This window comes from Solanum lycopersicum, chromosome 3 (genome assembly GCF_036512215.1).
Source record: "Solanum lycopersicum chromosome 3, SLM_r2.1".
Taxonomy (NCBI): Eukaryota; Viridiplantae; Streptophyta; class Magnoliopsida; order Solanales; family Solanaceae; genus Solanum; species Solanum lycopersicum.
The window spans coordinates 7,093,494-7,117,521 of NC_090802.1; the positions used below are offsets into that span (position 1 = coordinate 7,093,494).

Consider the following 24,028-nt stretch of genomic DNA (forward strand, 5'->3'; position numbering starts at 1 on the left):
TATTTTATATATTTTTTTTCTAATATGTTTCTAATTCTAGTTTCTCTACTAGTTTTAATTTTCTAGTTAAAAAATGTTTTTAAACTTTGTTGTGCCTTATCAAATTCTTCAAAATTTTGTTCTAAGTATCTTAAAAATACAAGATGAACAACAAACTATTGATAAGCCAAAGCAAGACTTCTCCGTGGGAACCCTTCGATAAAGGAGGTCTGTCTAGTCAAATAGGCTTCTAATAAGAAATTTGCCCATTCATTACTGTTAGAATCAAGCATCCACCATGAAAGTGTGAAATGAAGCTGCTAAGATTGTGTTGAGAAGAAGAAGAGGAAGGGGAAGAAGAAGAAGAAGAATGAGAGAAAACAGAGAGAAAACGTGACTGCCTTTAACATTCATATGCTTGATTGCTTACAAAGAAGGTAAAATGACTATTTTATACTAACTACTTAATGGTAATTAACTAACTAATCAATTTATTAACCATCTTAACTAACTAACAAATCTGTAAATTGTAGTAGTTCCTTCAATGCACTGCAATGTAACTTGTCAATTCCTCAACACCCCCCCTCAAGCTAGGAGCTGTGAAAATATTTTTCATTCCTAGCTTGGAAAGAAGATAAGAATGTTGACGGAAAACTAAGCCTTTGGTGAGAATGTCAGCCTGTTGCTCTGAAGTGCAGAGATGATGAAGAGATATCAGTCCAGTGTGTATTCGCTCGCGAATGAAATGACAGTAAATATCGATGTGCTTAGTGCGCTCATGAAAAACAGGATTAGAAGCGATCTGAATAGCAGATTTGCTATCACAATGTAATGGTACAGGAAGAGGTATCTTGACATTCAGTGCTGTAAACAAGCCTACAAGCCATACAATTTCTGCCACAGTAGATGCAAGACTGCGATATTCAGCCTCACCTGAGCTACGAGAAATGGTGGATTGTTTTTTTTATTTCCACGAAACAGGTGAAGAACCAAATTTGATCAAATAACCAGTAACTGATCGTCGAGTATTAGGACATGAGGCCCAATCAGCGTCACAGAACGCAGTTAAAGTGGAATCACAATCTGAAGAAAGAAAAATTCCTAGACCAGGAGATTTCTTGAGGTATCGAACAACTCTAGTAGCAGCAGTCATATGAGATAGCTTTGGAGAATGCATAAATTAGCTTAATTTCTGGACAGCAAATGAGATATCAGGTCTTGTATGAGTAAGATACAACAATCTTCCAATAAGTCGTTGATAGGAGCTGATATCAGTGAGTAAATGATCATCCTTAGTATCTATAAGACAATCAAGTTCTGTAGATGTAAATTTCTCATGTAGCTCAAGTGGTGAATTAGCTGGCTTGGCTCCAGATAACCCCAAGTCAGAAATAAGATCAAGAGTATATTTCCTATGGTGCATGACTATACCTTCAGTACTTCTAGCAAATTCAATTCCAAGAAAGTATCGAAGCTCACCAAGATCTTTGATTTTAAAATGAGAATGCAAACTGAGTTTGGTGTCCTGAATCATATCTAGATCATCACCAGTGATTAATAAATCATCAACATATACAAGAATGATGACAATCTTTCCTGCAGACTGTTTAATGAGCAAGGAGTAATCCAAAGGACTTTGAGTAAAGCCAAAGGAGAGCAAAACTGTGGTTAATTTCACATTCCATTATCTAGAAGCCTGCTTTAAACCATAAAGAGATTTGACTAGTTTGCAAGCATGTGTAGCTTTGTAGTTGTGAAAAAAACCTGGTGGCATAGTCATGTAAACTTCCTCTTCCAAATCACCTTGTAAGAAGGCATTGTATACATCCATCTGATGAATAGACCATTTTCTGGTAGCAGCCAAGGAAATCACTACCCTTACAGTAACCATTTTAACCACGGGGGAAAATGTATCTTGATAATCAAGGCCTTCAAGCTGGCTATAACCCTTAGCCACCAACCTTGCTTTGAATCTGTCAACTGTGCCATCAGCTTTATACTTTATCTTGAACACCCATTTACAACCAATTGCTCTTTTATCAGTAGGTAAAGTCACAATCTCCCATGTATGATTATCTTCCAAGGCCTGAATTTCTAACTCCATTGCCTCAACCCATCTAGGATCTTTGGCAGCCTGAGCATAGGACTTAGGCTCTATATCAGCAGAGAATTTAGCAATAAAACTCTGATAAGTAGGAGATAAGGAGTCATAGTTCATAACATCACTAAGAGAATACAGACAAGTAGAAGTAGAAGTTTTTGTAGGTACAACAAAATCTTTCAACCAGATTGGAGGTTTGATGGATCTTGTAGATTTTCTAGATGTAGGAAAAGACACAACTTCAGAAGAATGAAGTGTGGATGTTGATTGTAAGCCAGTAGAAGACTGAGTACCAACACTAACAGAGGATGATTCAGTAAAAGGAAAAGTAGAAGTATTAGGAAGTTCAGGAAGACTAGAAACTGATTGTGTAGGTGGTGGAATATGATCAGGAGAATCAAGATGCAGGAAGAACTCATGGTCTGATGTTACAGAGTGAAACTCTGTGTAATCTTTAGATAAAAATGGAAAACAAGATTCATGAAACATAACATCTCTACTGATAAAGACCTGTTTCTTAGCCAAGTCATACACCTTGTATCCCTTTTGATATAAACCATATCCCACAAAAACACACTTAACAGCTCTTGCACCAAACTTATCTTGCCTGGGCATGACTGTTACATAACATAGACAGCCAATGACCCTCAAGTGTGACAAAGAGGGTGCTCGACCATAAAGCATTTCAAATGGTGACTTGTCTTTCAAAACAGTAGAGGGTACTCTATTAAGTATATATGCAGCTGCCTCAACACAACATCCCCAGAATTTGGATGGTAAATTGCCTTGAAATTTGATAGCTCTGGCTGTCTCTAAAAGATGTCTATGCCTTCTTTCAACTACTCCATTTTGTTGTGGAGTATATGGACATGAACTTTGATGCAGAATACCATGAGTTTTGAATAATTCACCACATGTATTGTTAAAAAACTCTGAACCATTATCAGTTCTGAAAACTTTCACATGTTTCTCAAACTGATTCAAAATCATAGCAAGAAAGGTTTTGAGTATACTAGATACATCAGACTTGAGTTTGAGCAAAAAAACCCAAGTCCATCTAGAGTAATCATCCACTAGAGTAAGGAAGTAGTTCATGCCATTATAAGTAGTGATTTTGTAAGGTCCCCAAACATCCATATGGATCAATTCAAAACAAGTAGTAGATGCAGTAAGACTATGTGTGAAAGGAATTCTAGTCTGCCTGGCCATAGGGCATATATCACATTGTTGTTCTAATGCACTACTACATGAATTAGAAATGCTAGGAAGCTTCTTCAAGACTGGCAATGGTACATGACCCATTCTTCTATGCCAGAGTTCTGAGTTTGGCAGCTTCTGTGCAACTAAAGAATGACTGGTAATCGATTGACATTGACATTATGTTCTTTCAACAAGTAAAGTCCATGTTGTTCTCTACCAATCATCTTCACCCTCCCATTGGAGAGATCCTGAAATGTACAAAAATCAGGATAGAAAGAAATGCAACAATTCAACTGTTTAGTAGCCTTAGAAACAGACAATAGATTGAACTTGAATGTTGGCACATATAGCACATCTTTAAGAACATCACCTCCTACCAGATGACTGCTACCAACATGTCAAATATCAGTAGACTCCCCATTAGGTAACTGCACTTTTCCTGTGTTCCCTACTTCAGTTCCACCAACTAACAGATGTGAGTTACCAACCATATGATTAGTAGCACCTGTGTCAATAATCCAATTAGGATTAACTTCAGATGTATGAGAGGATATACCTGCCATGTATGCACTAGCATTTTATTCCCCTTCAGTGTTTAACAATCCCAGAAGTCGTGTGTATTGTTCATGAGTGAACATAAGAGAAGTAATAGATGTAGCTGGTATAGCATTTGATGCATTCCCTTCAGCTTGTACTAGATTGCTACCAGCATGTAAATCCTTTCTTTTCGATTTAAAATCAGGTGGATAACCTATCAACTTATAACATTTCTCTTTCAAATGACCAGTAAGTTGACAATGGCTACACTTCATTAATTTGAAACACTTATCCCTAGTGTGTCCTTGGACATGACAAAAGTCACATTCCACTCCATATTTCTTAGGCTTATTGTTCGAACCTCTAGCAGTGAATAAAGCAGTAGGATCCATACCTCCACTACCTGCTGTTAGTTTTTTATTTTCATCTTGTAATATCATTGCATAAGCTTGGTTAACATTTGGAACATGAGATTTCATCAAAATTTGACTTCTAGCAGTAGAATATCCATCATTGAGTCCCATAAGGAACTGCAACAACCTTTGATACTGAAGATGTGTTGCATACTCTTTAGACTTAGTGCAGTCGCAACAGGGTGGAGGCATCAACGAATCATACTCATCCCAAAGATCCTTCAATTTGGAATAGTATGTAGAAACTGATGAAGTACCCTGTACTGAAGAGAAAATTGACTTGTGCAACGAGAACATTCGTGATGCTGTAACTCTATTAAATCGTTCACGTAAATCCTCCCATATCATATGAGCACTAGATCGAAAAAGCACTCCATTAATCAGATCTCGACTCACATTGTGCATAATCCATGACTTAACAATCGCATTACAATGATCCCACAGCAATTCATACGCAGGTCCATAAGTACCTCTGTTAATAGATCCATCTACAAAACCAAGTTTGTTACGAGTCAACAATGAGAGTTGCATAGCTTCACGCCAGATTGAGTAGTTCTCCATCCCAACAAGTGGTATACCAATTGACATTGAGCTAGGAGCATCGAAAACATGAAGATACAGAGTATGGTGGTAATCAATACCAAGCTGATCCTTAGATCGATTAGAATCAATGACAGTAGCATTGATATGAGTATCGATGAAAGCTTCATTAGTCTCCATCGAAAACAAGAACAAATTTGCAGAAAGAGAAAAACAGTAAACAAGAGAATCTCTCGATTTCCAATCAATCCACGAAGGAAATTCCTAGATCCACTTGATCAATGCTCTGATACCATGTTAGAATCAAGCATCCACCATGAAAGTGTGTAATGAAGCTGCTAAGATTGTGTTGAGAAGAAGAAGAGGAAGGGGAAGAAGAAGAAGAAGAATGAGAGAAAACAGAGAGAAAACGTGACTGCCTTTAACATTCATATGCTTGATTGCTTACAATGAAGGTAAAATGACTATTTTATACTAACTACTTAATGGTAATTAACTAACTAATCAATTTACTAACCATCTTAACTAACTGACAAATCTGTAAATTGTAGTAGTTCCTTCAATGCACTGCAATGTAACTTGTCAATTCCTCAACAATTACTTGTGAGTCACAAGCCAAAACTCCAACAGAACCTGGAGCGTGAATGAATCTTCCAGAAAGGAGTTTGATGGGTGTGAAGGACCCGAAAGAGGAAGTGGCTCCTCTAATCCCAGAGCATCACCCTCCGCTTCTCGATGACGACACCCGTTGAGCGGAGCTCGCGAGTAGGTTAAGAACCCTTTTATGGGGAAAAGATTATAGGGAAGAAATGATAGACGGTATTTGCTCAATCATCTCATTCTCTCTTTCTTCATTTTCACTAACCAATATATTGATCTTCAATTAAGCAAAACAATTTTCTTTAGCTCTACTTAAGCTGATAATTATGTAGTTGGAAATCATAGTGAGAAATATATGAAAATCTAAATTTCGAGGAGGCATGCACATAACATTTATTTAACAAATATACTTACAATACTAACTACGTATGGTAGTTTTTAATAGGCACGGTTTATCCAATAAGAAAACTAACGAATTAATTTGTACACTTATTATTAATCCGATAATTCTATACCTACCATTTAGGTTCTGAAGGAAAATTTCAAAAGTCAAGCTAAAAAGCAACGTTTATATATTGTCCCTTTAAATGATGATAATGCTAAGCTACAAAAGGATGATGATGATTGTAGAATGTATCATGAAAACAGTAATTTCTTATTTGAAACAAGGTGGAGTTATCTCAACTCTTAAGCAAGAAGGTAAAGATTAATTAACTAAGATAAAATAGTTATCTTAATTATATTTATATCTATACATCATGTCAACAAGGAATTAAAATTAAAACTAAGAGTAGTTAGTAATGATAAGAATGAAATGAGAAAGAGAGAGGAAGGGATGATGTATTTTGATCGAAATTGTTGTTACGATATCAAACTTATAGAGGATTCTTTATCCCCTGCACTATTTAATAGTGCATTTTAGAGGTATATATGTGTCCATGTGTACACACTACTATTTACAATTATGCAATATTTTATGTCCACGTGGGTATATATATACCTTTAAAATACACTATTAAATAGTGTAGGAATAAAAAATCCTTCGAAATTTAATATCCTTACATCAATTTTGATCAAAATTTAGATATATTTGAGCCCTTTTCTCTTTTTAAAGTCTAACTACTATATCACAAAGAATTTAAGCTATATTTCATATAAAAATAAAAGGATACCAATTTTAAATTGAATTGTAACATTTTACTTGACTAAATGTTTGTTCCTCAAGTTGTGATGGCTTTTAATATATATTATGGTATAATCTTGAAAGTGATAGTTGCAACAAAGAAAGAAGGGCACTGGGGTCATGACTCATGATGTGCTACTTCTTAGGAATTTAGTAACTTTCACATAGATATTATATTTATATTGATAAATCTCTTATATATATAAGAGATATTAGTTAAGAGTTCAGTAACAAATTATTTTTCGATTCAAGAGTGGAAATGGAACTTGCTTAAGGTTGAAGGTTCGATTCCTCTTGAGCATTTAATAATATGGTTTTTAAATTTAATTTTGAAATAACTTAAAATTCACATCTTAAATTCGCCTGAACAAATAATTATCACATAAAGTCAACACTGAAATTATCTCGAATTTTAAAAAAATATCTTAACTTTCCAATCGTCCTATTACCCCACTAAATAATTTTGAATAGATATAATTATATTATTTTTCGCCCACCTGACATAGAGATTGGTGTGCACTCTCTTAAAGACAGTGAGCAACCTATAATAAATAATATAATTTTATTTTTTATAAGTACTTTATTATAAAATATATTTTCTTATTTTTCATGTTATTTTAACTTGTTTTCCTTTTTATTTTCGTTCTCTTTCTTCTTTCGTCTTTCCTCTTCAAAAATTCATTTTCATCTCCATTCATTAAAGCTTCTTACTTTCAATGTCATCATTCTTATCACAACTTCATCTTCTTTTTTTATTACTACTAATTTTACTCTCTTTAATTTTAAAATTTTATCTAAGTATTTTCTTAAATTTTGAACAGTTTGATAAATCCATTAGATTTCAAGATGATTAGGAAGTATCATATTATTTTTTTTATATCCGATTTCAATTAATTTCTTTCAATTTTTGGGAACTAATTGATTCTTTTAAAATTATCATTTCTAATTTTTGAATTTATATGAAAATGGGTAGTTTATGATACCTTCTAAATTTACTAAAAAAATAATTAATTTTGCTATTAATAATTCAATAAAATCTAAAAAAATAGTATAAAATTTTATAAAGAATTGATCAGAAAAAAGAAAAAGAAAACAAAAAAATGGGACTGGACTCAATTTGACATGGGTGTAGCTGGTGAAGAAAAAAAAGATAATTGAGGAATGAATCACTTGAAAGTGGGATGGGAGATAATGTGAAATTTAAGATAAATCAAAATTAATAGTCAAAAAGTAAGAAATAGAAATAAAGGTTAAAAAAGATAAAGGAAAAACTTAAGATTAAAAAAAATATATTTTAAATTAAATTAACATGTGTCATGCAATGATTGGTGTGTGAACGAACTTTCTTCTTAAAACTTGGGACTGATCAAAAAATGATACAATAATATATATTTAAAATTATTTAACGGAATAATAAAATAGCTACAAAGTTAAAATTTCTTTTTACAAATTTAAAATAACATTAATGATCACTTTATGTCTTTTCTCGATAAACTATTGAGCTATGAAAAAGATGCGCATGGCATGGCTAGGATTCCCTTACACATGCTATGATGATTTGTTTATTGTTAATTTAGTTTAATTTATGCTAATTAATTAGTGTCATGTTTATCCCGACAAGTCAAGGTCTTGTTTCCCATCTTCAAACTTGGGATTTTAAATCCTAATTAACACCTAATAAAGATTGGATCAAAACACCTAGATAATCAAAATTATCCCACTAATTGTGTTTTGTTTAATGTCAAAGGTATCTTTTATCACGTGGCACAGTCATAACTACGTCCTTTAACATTTTTAATTTTTTTAAAAAAATTGAAAGAAAGTTTTATCCTTTAGGGGTTCTTTATTTAATTATATGGATTAACTAAACCTTAATTAACTTTAGACAGCTTTATATATTATCTAATTTAGTCCATCTCTGTGGACAGCTATTGATCCAATAAAACACATAACATTCCGCTAATCATAGTATTTCCAAGACCAATGGATGGTATACCAAAATTACTAGGATGCTAGATCTTTTTTATCTGTTTTTTTTGTATGAAAACCACCAGATGTATTTTTAGATCAAAATATTAATTGAAAGTGTTTTTAGATGATTTTTACAGTCTTCTTTAACCCTATTATAATGTGTGCATCTGGTAAACCTTTAGGGGTCGTTTGGTACAAAGATTAGTAATGTAGGAGTTAGTAATGTAGAGATTGGTAATGTAGGGATTAGTAATAAAAGGACTATTTTTATTAAGTATTTGGTTTATTGTTTCTTACCTAATTTTTTGTGTGGTTTAAAAGTTTTTTTTTAAAAAAATCTTTCCAATTATACTTTAGAGTTATTATCAGATTTTTTATTTCATGTAATTGAGTCAATGTAGATAAATGATGAAGAATATTATTTTTTATAACATTTTTAACTAGCTAGGAGAATAAAAACTTTATTGTCATATTCACTATTTTCTCACTTAAATTATTTGAGAATAAATAATTGTCATCTTAATAAATTTGAATTAATATCTCAAAAGGTCACACAACTATAATGATTTATAAAGAAAATGTATTGAACTTTTGTTTTGTATCAATAAATTTTTTAAAAAACTCTTTATCATGAAATAAAATAAAAATAAAAATAAAAATAGCAAAAAATATTAAACTATTTTTATAATCAAGACGTGTGTGTGTATATATATGCATATAATATATAAATACACACACTCTTGTTTCAGACTAATTGTATAATGTTTAATGAACTTTTTTTAACAGACACTATTTTACTTATGAATTGTTCTTAAATTCATACATCAACATTAGCATATTAGTCGGATTATAATATTTTATATTAATAATAAATAGACTAAATAACTCATATTTTAGAACCAAAAAATTATATTTAAATAATAAAATTTGTAATCTAATTTATTTAAATATATTTATTAGTATAAATATAAAATATAAAAACAAAAAAAATAAACAAAATGATTAAAAGGATTTGAGGGATTTTTGTCTTTACCTAGATTAGTCCCATGGTATTAGAGCTAATACCACCAAATGGAAGGTATTAGTTATACACCTTCTAATACCATGTAGGGTGCATAACTAATCCTTGGATTTATAATACATAGACCCAAAATTCCTACCAAACATATTATTAAATAATACAACACATAATATTTGGACTATTTCTCCTAATACTTTCTACCAAACGACGCCTTACTGTATAATAATCTGCAAACATCACAAAGAATGTAAACTGTATTAGACAAGCTCGACTCATAAAATATTGACGGGATCGATCCCTGGATGGTGTTGAAGGAAATGCCAAAACAATATATTCTAACAAACAAACTAGTTAATTAGCTAAAACCTAAAGCTATTAACTAATTAGCTTTCTAGCTATATATCCAATTAATCTAGACAAGTTTCATGGCCTTAAATTTTCAATCCCTTTACCGTTTCCCAAATTTAACTAAATTATATATATAGAATATTCCAACCAATTGACTATGAAATCTGACCAATACTCAGGGATAAAATCTATTTACATTTTATTATTCACCTTAAAATTTTATTTGTGAAATTACATTAAATATATTATTGTTGGATCTAAAAAATACATGTGAGCATCAAGAGAGAAAGAAGGAGTAGCTAGCTCTATAAATAAAGTCCAAACAACTAACATTTTCTTCAAAGTATTCCTTTCTTCACTTTCTAGTTATATATTCACTTTAATTTTTCTACATTAGTAAGCAAAACCAATATATAACAAGAGAGAATAGGAAAAGGGATTAAATATGAAAGGCAACAAGGTTGATGATCAAATGGAACTCATCTCTCACTTCTATCCTCAAATTTACTCCCAACTAGCACAACAACAAGGTTAGAATTACAACTTCAACTTTAATTTCTTAGTGTAGAATTAGTTGTAGTTTTTTTTAAAGGAAAAGGATCAAATTTACCTTTGTACTCTTCAAACAAAGTTATATTCACTATTCTTTATACTTTCAATAGTCCAACTTTGATCAGCACATATTTACTGTTTTAATTCTCCTATAGACACACCTTTATTAATTAAACATTACTTTTATCTCTTTAGAAGAGACGGTGAAACCGCGAAGGAGAAGGAAGAAGCACAAAGATGAAGGGAGAGACAACACTAGTGAAGTTGTGATGAGGAAGAGGAAGTTGCTAAGTGAAGAACAAGTTAATCTTCTTGAACGAAGTTTCGGGGACCAACACAAGCTAGAGACGGAGAGGAAGGCCAAGCTTGCTTCTGAGCTTGGCCTTGATCCACATCAAGTCGCGGTGTGGTTCCAAAACAGGAGGGCTAGATGGAAGAACAAGAAACTCGAGGAGGAATATTCCAAGTTAAAAACTCAACATGAGGATACCATCATTGAGAAATATCGTCTTGAAACTGAGGTACATATGTGGCCCTTGATGTGTCACTACTATTATAATTATTGGTAATCGAGTAAAATGAAAAACTTCATTAATATTTTAATGTCTTAATAATTATTAGTATGACTTAGAGTAAGTTGTATCATATATGTATGCCTTTTCTCTCTATATATAAATTTTCGTTTAAAAAATTTAAAAATTTTAAATATTCAGATTCATCGAAGATTTATTAGTTTGACCCTCATAGTCAAAGTGTGCATTTTCTTTTCAGGTGTTGAAGATGAAAGATCAATTGTGTGAAGCAAAAAAGAAGATAGAAAGGCTATTATTGGAACGTAAAATTGATATTTCAAGTAATAATAGCCCAACTTCATCAATTTTCTCAATGGAACAATCACATTTTAATCTTGGGGAGTTTGGAATGGAAGGGCAATTAATGGATAATAATATGTTGTTTATTGCTGATTATCAGAGCACTTATATGACTCTTTGGGATGATTAGAATGGGTTTAAGTTTATAATTTTATGATGTATTATATTATCATCATCCATGTATAAGTTTTAAATGTAGAAATATGTACATTCTTTCTTTTGCAACTTGTTTGTGGTAATTAACTACTCCCTTTATTTTCTTTTATTTTATTTAACCTATATTAACTGGACACTCTTTTAAAAACAAAATTAACCTCATTAAAAATTCGATCTCTAGTATTTTGTATAGTTATTTAATAAGATAGTATAAAAGAAAATTACTTTTAATTTGCTAAAATGAACAAATACTTCCTTCGATTCATATTATTTGACCTATGTTAACGTGACACACTTTACTAAAACTTTAACTAGAGATGTATTTTAATAAACTAGCGTTATTCACGGTGTTTTGAAACTCCAAAATTGACAAATAAAATAAAACATTTGTTTTTATACTAAAACTAATTAATAAAATTAAACGAGTAAAAGACATTTTTTTTTCTTTTGGATTAGGAGATCATTTGATTCATAGTACTCCCTCTTTCTATTTTTATTTGTCATGTTACAAAGTCAATTTGACTAATTTTAAAAGTTTAATTAGATTACATTAATTCAATATTTTAAACAAAAAAAATTAGATATTTAAAACTATACGAAAAGTACTATACATCACAATTTTTTGCATATCAATAAGATGACATATTGTAAAGTTTTAGTCAAAGTATTTATAGTTTGACTCTAAAAATGAAAAATATGACAATAGTAGTGAAGAGAGGAGTATAAAATATTAAATTATTTAATTTCGTGGTTTGTTGATTTTGTAAGTGTACTACATTACATAACTCCCCATAGATGGCTCAAATTAAGGTGACAATTATGGACGATTCAATTCAAAGGTTTTAAAAAACTAAAAGAAGAGAATTTGTAAAATTAGACCACTTATTTTAAAATATATATTGAAAAAGATAAAATGCACCACTTATTTTCAAAAGGGATAATACATATAGGTCAAAATAATATTTTGTATATACTTAAGTGGATTCCAAATGTGAGGCTTAAATATCAAGGACGGATTTAAGGTATGTTAAATGTGTGAGTTCTAAAGAGAATTCATTAACTTTCGTGTTGATTCTCTAGTTATATTAAAAAATCTATTAAATATATATGATTTCTTTTACCCTTCTTAGGAGTATATACACCTTTTGCTCCTATGGTGATTCGAAGTTGCAATTTTTGGATTAAAAATGAGAGGTACTTATCATCCGAGCAAATTCCTCTCATCAAATATATACGAATTATTTGTTGGGTATCCATGAAAAATTTATTTCTTGGTCTAAAGGGGGAAATGGAACTTGCTTAAGCTTGAACGTTTGTTCCTTGGACACTTATAATAAAATTCTTCAATATTCTAAATCGTGAAAAATTATATAAACTTAAATCAGAATTCGTCTCGATAAGTAACATCTAGATTGTGAAAATTGAACATTGAAAAATATGCGCATGGCGTGGCTAGGATTCCCTTTCACATGCTTCGATTTATTGTTTATTGTTAATTTATGCTAATTAATTGGTGTCATGTTTATCCCGACAACTTAAGGCCTTGTTTCCCATCTTAAAACTTGAGATTTTAAATCCTAATTAACACCTAATGAAGATTGGATCAAAACACCTACTTACTTCATGGCTAATCAGAATTATCCCACTAATTGTATTTTGTTTAATGTTTTTATCATTACTATACTAATGTCAAAGGTATCTTTTATCACATGGCACAGTCATAAACATAAAGTGTACCCTAACTACTTTACATTATTTTAAGAAAGTTTTATCTTTTAGTGATTCTTAATTAGTTAATTATATGAATTAATTAACTACACCTTGCTCAATCATTTTTTCCAAGTGCCCTTCTTTGTGGACAACTATTGCTCCACTAAAACACACCTGACATCCCACTGATCCTAGTATTTCCAAGACCAAGGGATGCTACTACACAATATTAGGATACTATAAATCTTTTTTTACTATATAAAATAAGCTAGTTACTTGATAAATGTAGTGTTAACTAGTGGTGAATCTTTTAATCGTAATTGTGGCCTTAATTTGAACCATATTAATCTACAAGGAGTGTAATGTAGTAATCCAATACTAGGAGTAAAAATATTCATTAAGCAAAACAAATAGGGTATGTAAATCCCTCCCCCCTCCCACACACACTCGAAATAAATAAAAATTTTACTTGATTTTTATATTAAAAATATCCTTTACTCCATTCGTTTTGGAGGATAAAGGTGTTCTAGCTTATATTAGGGTGATAAAAGGATATATATGATGGAGTCAAAACTCCGGAGAGAATAAGGGAGTAGACTCAGAACATTGTTGAGATGGGGTTGTACCAAGGATTAGTTCTTAGTCAGTTCATGTTTGCCTTAATGATGAATGAATTGATGCGGTATATTCAAGATGATGTGCCTCTTTGTATATTATTTGTGGAGACATAGTATCGATTAGTGAGACATGCAATGGAGTTTATGTTAGGCTGGAAGTGTGGAGACAAACTCTGGAGTCTAAGCGGTTGAGATTGAGCTAGCATGCAAGATCAAAATAGAGTATTTGGAGTACAAATTTAGTTATGTCATGCATGAGATAGACATAGAATTGAGGCTTGACACACAACTTATCTCAAGAAAGATAAATTTCAAATAGCGATGTGGAGACATCAATTGTGATATCACACATCATATTGGTTCGACATGAACGAAGTGGAGACTCACCTCTGGAGTCTTATGTGATAAAACGGTACCACATGAACTTTAAGACAAGTTTTATAGAGTGTTGGTTAGATCGACGTTGTTATACGAGGTCAAATGATGGTCAGTTAAGAACTCTCATGTTCAAAAGATATATCTTGCAGAGATAATGATGATGAGATGAATGTGTAGACATATTAGGAGAGATAAGATTAGATATGAGGTTATTCTGAATAAGGTAGAGAGCAGCCTCTGTGGCGAACAAGATTAGAGAAATGAGATTCTGATGGATTGGACATGTGAAGCCGAGATGCACATATACCCTAATGAAGGAGGTGCGAGAGGTTACGTTGGATGTAGTAGGCACAAAAAGAGGTAAAGGTAAGATGAAAAAGCATTGAGACTAGAGATAATTAGACAAGAAATAATGAACCTTCATATTAACGAGGACCCGACCTTAAATAGGAGGGCATGGAGGTAGCATATTATGGTAGGTAGTAGAGTGTTGCCTTGATTTCGAGAGTTCAAGCTTGTTGGTGTTTGTCAAGTATAGCTAGCCCTATTCTTGTTCACTTTCGAGAGTGTTGCCTTGCTTTCAAGAGGTTGGATGCGTCTTGCGTACCTTTTCATACCTTACTTGTGAAATTTCACTAGGTATGTTGTTGTTACTCCATGCATCTTACTCATTTTACTAACTAGCCTTACCATCAGTATAAATATTTCATTTTACTTGTTCATTTTAACATATCAACAAAAATCTTAGGACTTTTTTCTCATACCATTCTTTGTATTAAATAACTTCATAAAATATTAGAAATAGTCAATTTTAGAGTTTCAAAACATTAATTAGGTTATTTTAGTAAAATACGCATCGAGTAAAAGCTTTAATAAGGGATATGTCAAGTTAACATGAACTAAAAATATGAAATGTAGAAAGTACTCATTCATTTTTGCAAATCAAGAGAATTTTGTTATTTTGTTTCAATATTACCCTTATTGTTAAATAAGTACTAGTGGTCAAATTTAAATTATCAAAGGCATAACTAATTAGATTAATATAATAAAATAAACTACTTAAATATTTTTTAAAAAGAAGTGTCAAGTCAACATACCAAATAAAATGAAAGAGAGTAGTTAACCACAAATCATGTTACAAAAGAAAGAAATTACATATTTCTACATTTAAAACTTTATACATATGGATAATCAATATTATACATTTGGGTTATAAATTTAAACCCATTCTAATTGTCCCAAAGAGTTATATTAAATAACATATTATCATCCATTAATTGCCCCTCCAATATTAACTCTCCAAGATCAAAATGTGGCTGCTCCATTGAGAATATTGATGAAGTTGGGCTATTATTGCTTGAAATATCACTTTTATGTTCCAATAATAGCCTTTCTATCTCCTTTTGTGCTTCAAACAATTGCTCTTTCATTTTCAACACCTACAAGGAAAATATAACTTTTAAGTATCAGGGTCAAACTAATAAATCTGAACACATAGATCTTCGATCTTTTTTAAACTAAAAGTTATATATAAATATATATAAACTATGTATGACGATACTATTATAAGTCATACAAATAATTAACAAATTAAAATGAAAAAACTTTCTTTTTTTTGACTTTATGGATAACTAGTTTTTGACAACGTGCGTTGCACGTTTAATTTATTGTTATATAATTTAAAATTGTGCTATCAAATAGAAAATGTTTAAATCAATAATATTAATTTTACCAATTATATTTTATGAATCAACAAAAATAAATAAAAAGGAATTGCGCATTTGACATCAAGCAAAAAGTATGTGAAATTAATTAATATAATATAGTCTCCTTTAACTTTGTATAAGTCTTTTTTATGATCTAAATATCAGTAATAACCTTTTATAGACATAAATGAATATTAAAAATACATGCACACTTATTGATAAGATTGCCTATTTTATTTTAATGAGAAACGATAGAGTGAAATATTTACATTATTTAAGTAAGGTATAGTTTTTTGATTATCAGTTAAATGACAATTTCTTTCATTTTTCAATGGTTATCACCTAGTTCTTAAATAGTAATAAAAATGTCTGTTTAAATTCTATATTTTTCAGTTCTAAATAATAGTCTTTAATATATAGATAGATGGAAAGATATAAAATACAAATCATAATTAAACTGATAAGAGAATTAACATTACACTAATAATTATTGCTTTGAACTTGGAATCTAGTCTAGTTTGAAAAGATGAAAAACACAAATCATTGTAATTAGTAATAAATGAGGCAATTACAAGTAATCTTTATAATTTATTACTAATTCATTCATATATAATAACACATTTTTAATATCTTAGTAATAATAAATCAAATAAATAAAATCAGCGACATTAATCAAATAAATGGGGGGTCACTCTTTTCATATGCAAGTAATTATTCTAGGATATACATGTACAATTAAAATATATTTTTTCACATTCCAAACATTTAATTATTTGTTTATATTTTAATTAAGAATTAATTTAAGGAAATGCAAAAGTCATCTACATTTTTATTAAAATGATACAATTTAACATTTAAACTAAATAACTAAATGCTTTTATAACATTTTAATTTATAGTAAGGGTAAAATTGTAATTCAACTTCTAACTTTTTTGTTCCCTCTTATAATAATATATGATTATAATAGCAATGTCACATCAAATGAAACAGAAGGATCACACATATTGTACCTCACTTTCAAGTCGATATTTCTCAATGATGGTAAGCTCATGTTGAGTCTTTAACTTGGAGTATTCCTCCTCAAGTTTCTTGTTCTTCCATCTAGCCCTCTTGTTTTGGAACCATACCGCGACTTGGTGAGGATCAAGGCCAAGCTCAGAAGCAAGCTTGGCCTTCCTCTCCATCTCTAGCTTGTGCTCGTCCCCAAAACTTCGTTCAAGAAGATTAACTTGTTCTTCACTAAGCAACTTTCTCTTCTTCATCACAACCTCACTAGTGTTGTTTCTCCCTTCAATTTCGTTCTTCTTCCTTCTCCTTCGCGGTTTCACCGTCTCTCCTAAAGAGACGAAGGTATAAACATCATGTTTACAACATTAATAGTCAAAGAAATTATGATCCTTTTCGATAATTTGTTTTTACAATACATACTCGAAGAAATTAAAGTTAAAGTTGTTGTTCTAACCTTGTTGTTGTGCTAATTGGGCGTAAATATGAGGGTAGAAGTGAGAAATGAGTTCCATTTGATCATCAACCTTGCTGCTTGTCATAATCCCTTTCCTTCTCTCTTGTTATTGCTTTTGTTTATTGATGTAGAAAATGAAATGAAAGTGGATATATAGCTTGAAAGTGTAGAAAGGAATACTTTTAAAAAATTATGGTATTTGGTGGGACTTTATTTTATAGAACTAGCTAGTTGTATGGGATGCACCTTCTTTCTCTCTTGATGTTCACATGTCCTGTTCAGAACGACAATAACATATCTAATGTAATTTTACATAGAATTTGAGGATGACATTAGAATACTGTATACAAAGACTTTATCTCTATCTTTGTGCGAATTCCATCCGTCAATTGTTTGGAATATTCTCTCTCTATATATATACTAGCTTGAGAGTTGAGCCAATTAGGTGAATTAACTTTTTATTTAATTTGAGAAATGAAAAAGGGATTGAAAATTTAAGGACATGTAGCTTTGTTGTCTTTAGTTGGTGAAACTTGTCTAGGTTAATTGGATATATAGCTAGCTAGAAAGCTAATTATCTATAGCTTTAGGCTTTAGCTTAACTAGTTTGTTTGTTAGTATTGTTTTGGCATTTCTTTCATCACCATCTGGACCCTCTTGTTTGAATGGATATGGGACCTCTTCACTCCGCCGTTATATTTTATATGATAATATTTGATTAAACGTAAAATTAATAATAATAAAAAAAATTGATATAAAAGATAGATAATTTGCTTGATAATTTGGAAAATGGAAATAGCCTATATTAAGTCAAATAACATGGTAGTAGAAACAAATTTAATAATAACAATTTTTTTTTAATTATTATTATTATTATTATTTTATTGTGATATAAACTTAAATAAAGAAGTGGGGATATATATATAGCCGCGGTTTCCAACTTATTTGAGTCTTAGGCATAGTTATTATTATATATATAGATGCAAGTGAAATCCTTTTTCTTAAGAATAGTTTAATGGAAAAGATTGAACTTTAAAAATAGATGCGCATGGTGTGGTAGGAATCCCTTTAAAATGCTTTTAATTACTTGTTAATTATAAATTTGGCTCCATGCTTAAGTACTAATTGGTGTCATGTTTATCCCGACAAGTTAAGCTCATGTTTCCCATCTTCAAACTTGGGATTTCGAATGCTAATAAAGATTGGATCAAAACACCTACTTCATGGCTAATCAAAATCATATCCATCAATGTGTTCGAAAAGTCACAGATATATATCGTTTGATGAACCAGTTTATTAGTATGATTAAAATATAAATATATATTTACAGTTTACTGATTATGATTCGTAGCTACATGTTAGAGAGAGGAGAGATGTGTGCGAGATTGGGAGAGGGATGAGAGAGGGCAGAGTGGAGAGAAGTGAATCGTATACATATATTTGTCAAATGATTGTATATATGTAGTTGATATACATATGCATTTGTAGGTTTGGCGGATGAGATTGGGAGAGGGAGGAGAGAGGCGAGTGAGAGAGCGCGGAGAGAGGAGAGAGACTAACTATACATGTATCTATGTCAAATAATTGTATATATGTAATTGGTATACGTATGTATTTGTAGGTTTGGCGAGTGAGATTGGGAGACGTAGGAGAGAGGCAAGCGAGAGAGCACAAAGAGAGGAGAGAGGCAAACTATGTAACTGGCATACATGTGTATTTGAATATCTCGCGAGCGAGATCGGGAAAAGGAGGAGAGAGGCGAGAGAGAGAGAAGAGAGGCAAGCGAGATTGGAAAGGGAGGAGAGAGGCAAGGGAGAGAGAGTAGAGAGCGGAAAGAGACTAATTGTATTTGTGTATCTATCATATAATTGTATATATATACATATGTATAATTTGTATTTTTATATGTATAAGCGACTTAATTACAGTTAAAAATAATCTGTCAGCCGTTATTAATTCAAATTATAGCTATATTAACTAACTAACTAATATATATTTACTTATCCGCATATTTTTCCCAATCGCAAAATAGATGACCAAATAATTCAAACCTGTAATTATTTCCATTATTTATATTATGTTTTGTTTAACATTTTAATCTGTACTACATACTTGATTAAAGGTATCTTTTATCACGTGGTACAGTCATAATCTTAACCGGCCACCTCGTAATTACTAATTTTCCTTCTTTTATGCTTTAGTGGTCCTCATTTAATAATTTAATTATATATAGATCTTAGCTAATTTGTAGATAGCTTTATTATTATTATTATTATTAATAATATAAATTATCTAATTTGATCCGTACATTTGCTAATTTAATCATTTGTACAAAACGCCAAACTCAGTGGACAGCTGTTATGCCACTAAAATACACATGATCATAGTATTTCCAAGACCAGGGGATACCAAACAAATTTTGCAAACTACTAAGGGGACATTTGCACATATTTTTTTTTAATTTAAAAAAAAAAAGTATTATCCGGCAAAAAAGAATTTAAAAATGATATTTCAAAATTTGTTTAAATATGAATAAAATTTGAATCTTTTCTTTAGTAACCAAACATGATTATGGAATAAGAATAATACATAAACATAACTCTTAACTTGGTATCATTTGATAACTCTGACTTTTAACTTTAGATTTGCACAAGTAGACACTTAAACTTGTATAAAATTAAACACATAAACACAATCATCTAACATGACACCCTACATGACAATTTTGTGTTCTAAGTGTATTATGTCATGTAGGATGCATGTGTGTACTTGTTAAATTATATACAAATTTTACGCTTACTTGTGCACACTCAAAGTTGAACGGCATAGTTATTCGCTGAAACCAAATCGAAGATCATGTTTATGTATTATGTCTTCCGATACAATGAATGTAGTAGTAGTTGTAGCATACACACGAACATTTTATTTCATGAACCAAACGATCTCTGTATCAACTATTCCCTCAGTCTCAAATTATATGTTATGATTGTCTCAAAATATTTTTCATTAGAGGCTCAAAGATAAAATTAATTATTTTTCCCAATTTATACTTAATAATAATTGTTCTATAAAACTACAAAAATCTTAATAGAATTCTAAAATATTTAAAGAAAATAGATTCATATCTTAAAGACATTGATGAGGGCAAAGTAGTTAAAATTCCCTCCTAATTATTGTCATATTAAGAAAGGTGTAAAAGAAAAAACACCATAAATAATTTGATACTGAGGAAGTTCTACATAGGAATAACATTATCCATTTGGCAAAAAAAAAAAAATAGGGAATGTATCAAAAAAACTCAGTTTACCAAAAAGGATGTATATACATTACGTGATGATTCTTATGTACAATTAAAACTTAAACAAGGATAATCATAATATCATACATATAGGATAATAATAAACTTAAATCCATTCTAGCTCATTATCCCAAAGAGTCACATAATTGCTTTGATAATCAGCAACAAAGAACATATTATCATCCATTAATTGCTCTTCCATTCCAAACTCCCCAAGATTAAAATGTGATTGTTCCATTGAGAATATTGATGAAGTTGGGCTATTATTGCTTGAAATATCACTTTTATGTTCCAATAATAGCCTTTCTATCTCCTTTTTCGCTTCGCACAATTGCTCTTTCATCTTTAACACCTACAATGAAAACGTACATTTAAGTAAGAAGGTCAAACTAACAAATCTTCAATGAATCTGAACACAATAGAGTCTTCAAAAATTTTAAACTAAAATTTATATAAATACATATGGAAGTCATACTAATAATTAACAAATTAAAATAAAAGAACCTATTTTTACTCTATTGATAATTATAATAATAGTGTCACATCAAGAAGGACCACATATATATGTACCTCAGTTTCAAGACGACATTTCTCAATGATGGTATCCTCATGTTGAGTTTTTAACTTGGAGTATTCCTCCTCGAGTTTCCTGTTCTTCCATCTAGCCCTCCTGTTTTGGAACCACACCGCGACTTGATGTGGATCAAGGCCAACCTCAGAAGCAAGCTTGGCCTTCCTCTCCGTCTCTAGCTTGTGTTGGTCCCCGAAACTTCGTTCAAGAAGATTAACTTGTTCTTCACTTAGCAACTTCCTCTTCCTCATCAAAACTTCGCTAGTGTTGTCTCTCCCTTCATCTTTGTTCTTCCTCCTTCTCCTTCGCGGTTTCACCGTCTCTTCTAAAGAGATAAAAGTAATGTTTAATTAATAAAGGTGTGTCTATAGGAGAATTAAAACAGTAAATATGTGCTGATCAAAGTTGGACTATTGAAAGTATAAAGAATAGTGAATATAACTTTGTTTGAAGAGTACAAAGGTAAATTTGATCCTTTTCCTTTAAAAAAAACTACAACTAATTCTACACTAAGAAATTAAAGTTGAAGTTGTAATTCTAACCTTGTTGTTGTGCTAGTTGGGAGTAAATTTGAGGATAGAAGTGAGAGATGAGTTCCATTTGATCATCAACCTTGTTGCCTTTCATACTTAATCCCTTTTCCATCTCTCTTGATGTAATGAAATTGAAGATTTTGAAGAAAATGGTACTTAGAGGGACTTTATTTATATAGAGCTAGTTGTACCATTATTCTCTTTTGAGTTTATTATGATGAATTCACTAGACTTTGTTACATTAAGTCATCTACTTTTTCAAGTATATCATAGTAAAAGAAAAAATCAAGTTTTTCTATTTTTTATCACCAAAAAAGTTATTATGTTGTAAACATGTGATTCAGATCTAATCGAATAATAATATGAATAATAAATAACAAGTGGGAAGTTTTAAGAAAATCACTTATAAAAGTCATCCAATTTTTAAGTTAATGACACAATTAAAGTCATTTAATTATGACAAAGTTAACAAAGAAAATAAATTTCACTTTTGAATATTTGTATAATAAAAAGTGAATTTTTGATTCCGTACGATAAATTTAAAATTGAATGACTTTACATAGTAAAAATGAATTTCAAACTCTAAACTGAATAAGGACTAATAAAATTAGTCATGGGTAAAAAAAGGTTTTTGTTTAATTTGGGAAATGGAAAATGGATTGAAAATTTAAGGACATGTAGGTTTATTGTCTTAGCTGGTAGGAAGAAAGCTAATTATAATTACCTATATCTATAGGCTTAATTTGCTTAACTAGTTTTGTTAGTTTTGTTTCCTTCTAGAAGGTTCAACACCATTAATCAAACCTCTCTTGTTTTTTAATGATGACTGGAAAAAAGTCAAAATTACCATTTAACTATTTTACTATTTAAAATAGAGTAAATATATTTAATTAGTTTTATAAATTAATTTCAAAGTTATTTTTTTTTATTTGTACTATCAAAATAAAATACTTATCTCATACATAATCTTTGATGAATTTAAATATCTAGAATTTTTAAATTTTTTAAAACGGATATTTATATATAGAAAAAAGGCATACATGATAGATTTACTATAAGTCATACTAATAATTATTAATAAATTAAAATAATAATAAACTTTTTCTTTTTACTCGATTATCAATAATTATTATAAAATAGTATCACATCAAGTAAAATAAAATTACAATAAATGTACCTCAGCTTCGAGATGATACTTTTCGATGATGGTACCCTCGTGTTGAGTCTATATCATTAAGTGATCACTAATATAGAATCTATATAAGTTCCTAACGGATACTAAAAAGACTACTTAAGTATAATCTCCTGATCTCGACATTCAAGCATGAACCCTTGAGCACCTCGATGGCGAATAACTAAAGTAATTCTCATATTGCTAGCTGAACAAATAGATGAGGATTAACTCCTAAAATTCTTATTAATTAATTCTTTCTCAACCTCAATTTTCCTCTTTTGAGCTCAATCAAAGTAAATGGATGAGTCTTAGAATTTGCTTCACCCTTTAGAAATTAAAGTACAAAAATTAATTAAAGAAATATTAAGTGATCATTTTCTTAAAGATAAAAATAATTCAATTTTAAATAAAATAAACAAGAGATTTAAACCAAATTTCAGTAAGAAATAATCTCACAAATAAGATTCTAGCAAAATAAAATAAAATACTACACTTAAATATATTAAAGAAATGGAGAAATGTTCAAACAATTGTGAACCCAAATCTTTAAGTCTATAATCCCAAAAGTGTTGAACAATCCTAGCTCTAAGGACCTTGTATTTTGCCAATGATGAGAAGAAGAAAAATTTAATCTTGGCAAACTTATAAAAATCTCATTGGTTTAGGAGCTAATGATCAAAATGCACTCAAATTTGCGATATTTACAAATTAAATCTTATCAGAATTTGATGCCTCCAGATACATAGATCTTGAGATACATAAAATCACAATTAGGTGTAATTTATTCTATACATTGTATTCAAATGGATTCACATTTACCTGAGATATATAGACAAATCACATTGGCCTCGCTCATCTTCCTCCCATCTCACTCACCACTCTACTGTATATGTGGTATATCAGATACATCATAATCACACCAATTACATACAAATACATGTATTTGGTGTGAATCTAGTGTGATTCACACGTATTTAGAATATATAGCTATCACACTTGCATCTCTTCCCATCTTGCTTGTCCTTCTCTCTATTTTAATGTATCTGACAATAAAAATAAATGTATCTAAGTGGATCTTCACAATATATAATAGAAAGCTCTTGATA

The 24,028-nt window shown here is 30.4% G+C and overlaps 3 protein-coding genes across 3 annotated transcripts; 1 reads left to right on the forward strand and 2 right to left on the reverse strand.

The window, feature by feature from the left end:
• The first annotated feature begins 10,165 nt into the window (after window positions 1-10,165).
• On the forward strand, window positions 10,166-11,542 carry LOC101254766 (homeobox-leucine zipper protein ATHB-21-like). Its single transcript, XM_004234514.5, has 3 exons — window positions 10,166-10,423; window positions 10,641-10,966; window positions 11,217-11,542. Exons 1-3 carry the CDS (start codon window positions 10,339-10,341, stop codon window positions 11,445-11,447), a joined length of 642 nt encoding a protein of 213 aa, XP_004234562.1. The 5' UTR covers window positions 10,166-10,338; the 3' UTR covers window positions 11,448-11,542.
• Window positions 11,543-15,191: 3,649 nt separating this feature from the next.
• On the reverse strand, window positions 15,192-17,773 carry LOC101250869 (homeobox-leucine zipper protein ATHB-40-like). Its single transcript, XM_004234567.5, has 3 exons — window positions 17,347-17,773; window positions 16,895-17,220; window positions 15,192-15,617 (listed from the first exon to the last, which is right to left on the reverse strand). Exons 1-3 carry the CDS (start codon window positions 17,429-17,431, stop codon window positions 15,408-15,410), a joined length of 621 nt encoding a protein of 206 aa, XP_004234615.1. The 5' UTR covers window positions 17,432-17,773; the 3' UTR covers window positions 15,192-15,407.
• Window positions 17,774-20,648: 2,875 nt separating this feature from the next.
• LOC101251158 (homeobox-leucine zipper protein ATHB-40-like) lies at window positions 20,649-21,996 on the reverse strand. The gene is made up of 3 exons (XM_004234568.5): window positions 21,758-21,996; window positions 21,215-21,540; window positions 20,649-20,996 (listed from the first exon to the last, which is right to left on the reverse strand). Exons 1-3 carry the CDS (start codon window positions 21,858-21,860, stop codon window positions 20,751-20,753), a joined length of 675 nt encoding a protein of 224 aa, XP_004234616.1. The 5' UTR covers window positions 21,861-21,996; the 3' UTR covers window positions 20,649-20,750.
• Window positions 21,997-24,028: the final 2,032 nt, after the last annotated feature.

Coding starts and splice junctions, on each gene's coding strand:
- LOC101250869 (XM_004234567.5), bottom strand. CDS start 17,431: ATGACAAGCAGCAAGGTTGATGATCAAATGGAACTCATTTCTCACTTC. Junction 17,221..17,346: donor CCAATTAGCACAACAACAAG/GTTAGAACAACA, acceptor TCGTCTCTTTAG/GAGAGACGGTGAAACCGCGA. Junction 15,618..16,894: donor AATATCGACTTGAAAGTGAG/GTACAATATGTG, acceptor TTTTCCTTGTAG/GTGTTGAAAATGAAAGAGCA.
- LOC101254766 (XM_004234514.5), top strand. CDS start 10,339: ATGAAAGGCAACAAGGTTGATGATCAAATGGAACTCATCTCTCACTTC. Junction 10,424..10,640: donor CCAACTAGCACAACAACAAG/GTTAGAATTACA, acceptor TTATCTCTTTAG/AAGAGACGGTGAAACCGCGA. Junction 10,967..11,216: donor AATATCGTCTTGAAACTGAG/GTACATATGTGG, acceptor TTTTCTTTTCAG/GTGTTGAAGATGAAAGATCA.
- LOC101251158 (XM_004234568.5), bottom strand. CDS start 21,860: ATGGAAAAGGGATTAAGTATGAAAGGCAACAAGGTTGATGATCAAATG. Junction 21,541..21,757: donor CCAACTAGCACAACAACAAG/GTTAGAATTACA, acceptor TTATCTCTTTAG/AAGAGACGGTGAAACCGCGA. Junction 20,997..21,214: donor AATGTCGTCTTGAAACTGAG/GTACATATATAT, acceptor TTTTCATTGTAG/GTGTTAAAGATGAAAGAGCA.